The 8051-nt window shown below is 33.5% G+C and overlaps 1 protein-coding gene across 2 annotated transcripts in view; it reads right to left on the bottom strand.

Annotated features, from left to right (window-relative positions):
* Positions 1-8051, bottom strand: part of Ptprq (protein tyrosine phosphatase, receptor type, Q) — a 194715-nt gene that overhangs the window by 128949 nt on the left and 57715 nt on the right. For both annotated transcript variants that reach the window (XM_005374365.2, XM_013517925.1), the window contains exons 18-19: positions 4445-4605; positions 3468-3613 (exon numbers count right to left, since the gene is read on the bottom strand). In XM_005374365.2, the coding sequence (XP_005374422.1) occupies positions 3468-3613; positions 4445-4605 (307 nt within the window). The remainder of the gene's footprint in view (positions 1-3467; positions 3614-4444; positions 4606-8051) is intronic.

The following is an 8051-nucleotide window of genomic DNA, read 5'->3' as shown; positions in this document are numbered from 1 at the left end:
AAAGAAAGAGAAAAAGAAAGAAGAAAGAAGGGAGGGGGCAAGAAGGAAGGAAGGAAGGAAGGAAGGAAGGAAGGAAGGAAGGAAGGAAGGAAGGAAAGAAGGAAGGAAGGTAAGAAAGCTATCAGTGGTTAAAAATATTTTGGCAGTGGGTACTTATGTAGGACAAATGTTATGACCACTGTACTTCTTAAAAGATAAGGAATTTTGAGGCAAAAAGTAATAAAAAATAAAGGATATTAAAGAGATCATAAACAGGTAAAGACTTGGGAGAGATTTCTAAAGTAATTCTAATGTAGCTGGAATTCTAGTAATCATAACTTACATAATCTGAGATAAACATTTTAATATAGCTATTTCACTTTGAAATGATATGTTCTCATTAAGCTAAAAGCAGATCGCTGTTTCCCCCCCCCCTTGGGAACCCACAAATATGCTTGCCATGGAGATCTTTAAATATTTAAACTGAAGTCTCTGTGTGCCTTTTCTTTAACAAAATGAAATCTGTTAGCATTTTGACTTTTTTGCAGTACTGAGGACTGAACCCAGAGCTTTTCTCTCTACCACTAAATCCATGCCCAGCCTTTTTTTAGTAGTGTATATTTGCAGTATATGATGGTTACATTTGTTTGGAGCAGTTGGCATATATATGATGTATATAACACATCTTCATTTTCAGTCCTTTATTTCACTCATCCAATTATTTTTGCCTAGTAATGCCTTTTGGCCCAAATTATTTAAGGCTACATTTTCGCTTATATAAACACAGTCAGATGGCATTTAGTAAAGGTTTTCAAACTTGATTAATCAACCAACATTCATTTAGCACTTTTTAAAATATGAGACATAGAATGTCATGCTATGTGAGGAGATGACATAAACTGGTAAAAATTAAAAGTGTAGGAGAGCTAATATCCTACACAAAAGAAAATGTGTGAAAACTGTAGGAAGAATAAGATGCATTGCCAAGGAGCAGTAGTGATTAAATTCATCAAGATAAGAAGAAAAGGTCACTCCATAATTGAATGCTCCAAAATTATAACTAAGTACTGAATAGTGGTCTATTATAAGAATTTTATGGGGGTTTTTTGATTGAAATATTTACTGAGCAGCAAACCTATGCATGACACTCATCAGCAAAAGGAAAGATAAAGGTCATTGGTCTTTTTTTCGAGGTGTATGCTGTGATATAAGGGAGTTAAAATGAGAGTAATCTGAAATAGGGTTCAGAGTGTAACACGATAGACACAGGGTATTCTGCAATGTTCTGTAGGAAGGAGAAAGAAGAGAAAGGAACAACAAAAAAAGCTATATACTCATTAAGCTGCATGGTTTTCATTCAGAGACCTTCTAGTCTACCAATCCAAAGCAGAAAATCAGAAGACACTGGTGCTATTTTTAACAGTAACTTTAAGAATATATTAAAGTACGAATGAACATTAAGCAATATGAGACTATAGTTTGAAAGGTTTTAACATTGTTAGTCTGTGCCTTCTTGCAGCTGTCACACTTAAAAGCATTCTTATGATTATTTAAAAGGTAACATATTCTAAGACATATGAATATCAAATTTGATCATATTATACACCCAGGTTGAATTTGGAAGTTTATAAGATCGTGTTGAAACTATACATAGATGCTCTCACTTGATTATTCAGATGGTGAGAAGGAGAATCAAAATATAGTCATGTACAAGCCATAATTAAATTGTATAGAAGCAAAACCACTTTGCTAAGATTCAGAAGTGTAGAAATGGTTTGCAATGATTTTATTAAGCGTGTCCATATACAGCAAACATATGTATACATGGAGGTCAGTTGTTGTAACTGAATGGTTCTAAAAGCTGCAGAGGGGAAGGGGAATGGAGGGGTAGGAAGCAGGTTTAAAAAATAGGAATTAAGAAATACCATGTACTGTACCAACACCCCACAGTGAATGTAACCGTTGTGTACTACAAACATGTGCCAATAAAAGAAAAGAAGAAAAACCTGCAATTTGAATTCTGTTCATGGTAAAATGAAATACTGTTAAATTTTTAAACAACAGTGTAGGGAAAAATAAACTCTCTTGAAAATCTCCATTTTTCTTTCATAAACAGCAGAACAAAAGAAACAGCAAAAGCTCTTTGATGTACAGAGAAGGAGCAAACCAAACTCTCCCTTTTCCTACTGCTCTTAAAATGTTGTATTTTAAAACTTCTGAGTCCATATCTATATATTTTCAGGTTTTCAGTAAAGTTTTCTTTCATGGCATTAGTTTTAAATAGTTACACTTGCACACCCCCAGGCTGTGTTATCTCTGAAAGCTCTAAAATTTACCACCACGGCCCTAAACTAACCTTCTCACTTTCGCTCTCTGCTAGGCTCTGCCTAGGTGACCTGCAAAGTTCTGCCCTGACCCTGTTCATTAGCCAACACTACACTACAGGGCACTAAAGCAAGCTTGCTTTTGTCTCCAGATCATCACAGCTGACAGCAGTGACTCTTGGACTGTCACTCACAATTGTGGTCAGGTAACTCAGAAGAATGGAGATGTTTCTCTATCCTAGTTTTGCTTAAAAAGATCCAAAGAAATAAGAATTGCCAAATTCACAATCCAATGCAGTCTTTAGTTTCTAGCAGCCAAGTGTGTATTTTGTAAATTGCATTATTTATCCAAAATCGGTTTTCCAAATCATATTCTAATTCTCCTCCTTTCTTTTTTAATCACCACCAGTCAAATTTTGTTCTTTCTATGTATTAGAATTTTGTGAAAAATTTAATTTGGAGAAATCACATACTCTTGCTGAAAAATTGAAGATATTTCTCTCTCTGAAATACATTTCAAATACTTTCATGGGCATTATCCTTCACATAACAGGCAATGTCTATCTACAGACTGTAAACCTAGAACCTCACATATCACAAAGCAAATAACCATGTTCCCTGTTGTCTCCATTGTACCTGATACTAAACAATAATAATGTGCATTGTTATGGTGACAATAGCGACCTCTCTTGCCAATAACAGAAAATATTTTTAATTGAAGAAAATACACAAACATATCCTAATACCAAAACTATTTGCATCATGCACAAATAAATCCAGATGTATTTTTAGCTAAGAAATAGCTTTAAGAATAAATGAAACAATCAACATTTTAGAGAACAATTTTTGAAGGAAGTATAAACGAGAGCTACCTTCACTTAAAATTTTAAGTAAGTGGCAACTTCATCGTTCTTAATACAAATTAAGCTGGACACAGAAATTCTGTGTGTGTGTGTGTCTGTGTGTGTGTGTTATATGAAAAGGAAGATTAAAATGCATCTGACATTACTCCACCACATTTTTGTATGCCACTGGGAGTTTTGTATGTTTGTGCACAATCATCAGTCTAAAGTAAATAATGTCTTCTGTCATTTAGAAATTTGTATTATGTATTGTTTAAGCTAAGAATGTAAAAAATGTGGTAAGAAAAAATTTAGGTCTTACCTGCATGAAATTTCCTGAAGTATTTCTGTAATAAACAGAATAATATTGTATAATTCCATTGGGTTTTGAGGGAGGCACCCAAAAGAGAATTATTGATGTTGAACTAAGATTTACGTAATGAACATCTTTTGGAGGGTCACTGGGTGCTATAAAACAAAGAGTTAAAGAAAAACTTAAATTATGGTCTCAAGTAATCTCTGAAATGTGTAATTTCTACCTAAATTTGGTAAGTTAAACTGATAATTATTTTTCAAAATAAGCTTAAATTATGAATAATATCTATTTAGATGTCACAAATGAAATACACAAGACACATTGGCCCATTTCTCCATTTTTCTGCCGTACCAATATTCAAGAGAGGACACAACAGTCATAAACTATTACTCTGAAACCTGCCCACAATATACTCTGGTTTCTCTTCAGATTGTATAAATCTTTCTCCTTTTTTGAAACATGCCCACTGCCATGAATTTGAAAGCAGCAGTATAACAAATTTTGAAAATAGAACACATAAAGCAGAACTTTAGCTTACAGTTTTGAAAATATATAATAGAGGTCAAAGGCAAACAGCTGACTGTGTGTATTTTATTTTGTTTCTTTTAACATACACAAAATTCCTATTATCTGTCAAGTAAATATAGTGTAGAATACATTTATAAATATAAATTTATTTAATCATCATAGGAACCCTGCAAAGTAGATACTTTTCTCTATGTTACAGATGCAAAATTGGGGGCTGGGCATATAGCTCAGTGGCCTAAGCACCTGCCTGGCAAGCGCGAGGTTGTGAGTTCAATGTCCAGTACCGCAAAAAGAAAAAAACAGGACGCAAAATTGAGGCACAGAAAGATCAACTTGCTTTCTCCATCACTGAACTAGAAAGCAGATACAGTTTAAAGGCTCAATAATGCCTTTTGGTATTTGATACTTTCTAAGTAGAGCATGATTTCAATTGTCTTACATGCACAGGAACTCACCTCCCTCTGGGGTTCGAAAGTTAATGACACTGCTTCTAATTTTCCCATCACCAAATCTAGTGCTGGTTGTTACGTAGGCACTATATTCAACATTGTAGTCCAAATCTGAAAACTCTAAGGCGGTTTCAGTTACATTAATTGTTTTTAATGATGATCTATCCCTAAGAGAGAAAAAAGGGTGTTATCTTTACAACTAACTTTTAAATTGAAAATTACCATGTCACGTATGGGCACACGTACATTAAAAATAAGCAATATACATAGCCAAAAACTTAATCTAGATTAATAGGATAAAGATGTCCCTTATCTCAAAAGATTGAACATAGTGAATTTCAGATTACTTTAATAAATTAATGTCACTTGCTTTCAAGTATGTGCAGTATATCTTGTGGTAATGAGTTCATAATTATGGTTTGCTTGGGTCAATTTTAACGGTTCTCTAACATTATGTACTCAATGTAATTATAGCATTCTTTTTTATACTGAGGCCTTAGTAGTTCAAATATTTGTTCTTCTAAAAGTTGCTCTTCTAAAGTCTTATTTATACTATTCCTTCATCTAACAAACCCATTTCATACATTTATAAAAGTGACATTTTCTTCAGACCAAACCAAAGAAACAGTAGACATTGAGTAGGAACATCTAAAATACAGAATCTGGGGCTGGGGATTTATCTCAGTGGCAAAGTGCCTGCCTGGCAAGTGCAAGGTCATGAGTTCAGTTCCAGGTACCGGAGAAAAACCAAAATAAATAAATAAATTAATTAAATAAAATACAGAATCTATGGGCTATCCTTTACTTATTGAACAGAAATTATTTTGAAAACAATGTATGTGTATCATACCAAAAAGAAGATAATTTTTTTGTTTTTGTTTTTGGGTAGCAGGTATTTTCCCAATACTGGAAATCGAACTCATGACCTTGTGCTTGCCAGGTAGGCATTATGCCTCTGAGCTAAATCCCCAGCCAGCAAAAATAAGATAATAGAGCTCATATCCTCACTCAGGCATAGTCTTTGAAATATTGTAAATGTCATTCCAGAAAAAGAAAACAAACAAAATAAATGTTGACTTAAAATTCTTCAGGTAAGTAGCAAAATTTCAAGAGAGGGGGAAACAAAGTCAAAAGAACAAAATATTGGAAATTTTATTGCATCCCAATTTTTTAATTTCAGTTACTTTACCCCAGTTTCAATAGTTTTGGAAGACTAATACATAAAATCAAAGGAAAAAAATGTATGTAGTAGTGCTAAAAGCATTTACAAAGATATTTAGATTTTTCTAAATAATAAAATTAATTATTAAACTATTTAGATAGGGTAGTATGATTCATATCACAGAAAGGGAGTATTTCATGTAATCTCATATTTTTCTTCTTTAAAAACACAAGACTCAAAAAAATAAAAATAGAAAAAAAAACAAAAACAAAACTGCAAGGCTCCCAAGAAGTAAGTGGGTATCTCCACTGAATAGAATGTTCTTTCCTTACCACTGACATATCTGAATCCCTGAGTCACTAAAAGGGATAATAGACTTTATTTGAATTAAGGATCTCCATAAAGAGATAAATTTCATTCACAGTTTTATGATTACAGAAGTGCCAGTTTACTCCAAATATAAATACAAGTAGTGTTATTTCAAAAACAGTTGCATAGTTTACTATAGTCAGAAAAGTATGGATTCACACTGTGTGACTGGAGACATGGGATTACGTAGCCCACTGATGGCGAACCTTCAGTGCTTGCAATGGTGACAAACAACCTGCTGTAGCACATATGCCATAGGTTCACCACCACTTATCTAAGCTACTCAGCAATCTAAACAGTTTCAATGGACATTTTCTTTCAGAAGCAATGGGGAGAATTTTCTTAACTTCTCTCAGATCATAGAAGAGGAGCCTTTAAAATTCTTAATGCTATGTCTGTTAGTCTCAGAAAAAGACCCCTTGTTGAAGAGGTTTACCCAGTCTCATAAACCTGTCATTCGTAGGTCAGTCATCACACTACATAAGAGCTAATGCGGTTCAGATATCTAAAGCTGGGAATACACTAAAGAATCTAACTGAATTATGCCTATTTTGAAAATTACTTCTCAAGCATATTTTTCACTGCCACCTCGCATCACTACCTTCTTGCCCTAATGTTCCCTGCAAAATCTTGCAGATAAGTATGTATATATGATAAGAATAACTCAGATTTTTTCCATAGATAATGCAGAATCAAAATAATTATCTGGAAAATACACATCAAAAATAAATTTTGTCTCAAATATATAGTATTTCAGTAAGAGGACTGTGCTTATAAAATTATCTTAATAAAAATCTCAGTAATCTAATTCAGTTAGCAATATAGATAAACCACTTACCATTAAAGATAAAATGTGTTATTATAAAATTGTTCAGATACTGATACATATTGTGTATTTTGGGATTGGTTTTCTTGTGGAGTTTGGGATTATGATTGATATCGTCATGAGTAATATAGAAAAATATCTGAGTATGAACCAACTTTAAATGAAAACTTCAGAATGTCTCTCAGGTATGTACAAGATGGTTTGCAATAAAACTGAGAACAGGAAGGGAGAAGGAGAAGTGAAATTCACTGAAGAGCTAACTCCATGTTCCTCATGTCCTGTAGCTGTTACCAGATCGGTGGTGAAACATCAATCCTTCAGCTAAGGTATGAGCTCTCTGGTCTTGAAGGGGCCATCCTTCTGGTCTTGAAGGGGCCATCCATACACAGTAGTGTTCACTCCCTTCTCTATGTAAGAAATCCAGCTTTGACATGCCTTGGTATTTTCTGGTTTAGTTCTGAAGCCTCTGTTTTTCTCTTATTAGCTTACACTATTATAGCAAAATTTTATGACTTCCATTAAAAGTTTTTACTTCCTTGTATAAACTATTTGGTGTTCTGTACCTTGATTTTTCCTCTTAATATAAGACTAATCAGTAGTTATCCCTAGCCAAATAACTTTTGATAATGGTACTTTTATTTCTGCTAGTTAAATTGCATGGCTGTTAAGACAAATGGGTTGAATACTTTTCTAAATTAATGATTATTACTCCAAAATATTTACCCTTCCAAATTTTAAATCATTATTATTTAGGTTCACATCAACAATATCTAAGAGTGCTCATTTTGGCAAAGTCTCACACTAGTCTGCATACTATGAATCCCTTCTTAATTTCTGCAAGTCTAATTAAGAAAAATATCTAACTTTAGTTTGGATGCTATTGATCATGAGTGAGAAGCAATGCCCTCTCCTATGTTTATTGATCATTTATAGTTCACATGTAAAAATAATTCATTCACACAATTTCTTTTCTCTCTTCCATTACAGTGTTTTAAGTGTTGGTCAATATATGTCTGACTTATGAAGGACTGTTCTTTCCCCTGTGCCCCAAATGCTTTCCCTGTACCTTTTGAACTTAGAGATGATATCATGAAGTCAATATTCTACAGAATTTAACAAAATTTGCTTCACATCCATCTTGTGTAGGCCTTGGTTACTTTTCTCTCCTTGCTGGAACAAAATACCTGATGCCCAAAATTAAGGAACGAAAGGTTTATTTCTCTTACAGTTTGTGGAGGTTTTAGTCCATACTTGGC

This window comes from Chinchilla lanigera, unplaced genomic scaffold (assembly GCF_000276665.1).
Source record: "Chinchilla lanigera isolate Chin_1 unplaced genomic scaffold, ChiLan1.0 scaffold00004, whole genome shotgun sequence".
NCBI lineage: Eukaryota > Metazoa > Chordata > Mammalia > Rodentia > Chinchillidae > Chinchilla > Chinchilla lanigera.
Note: the sequence above shows the minus strand (reverse complement) of the source record. Positions and strands in the feature narration are given on the sequence as shown.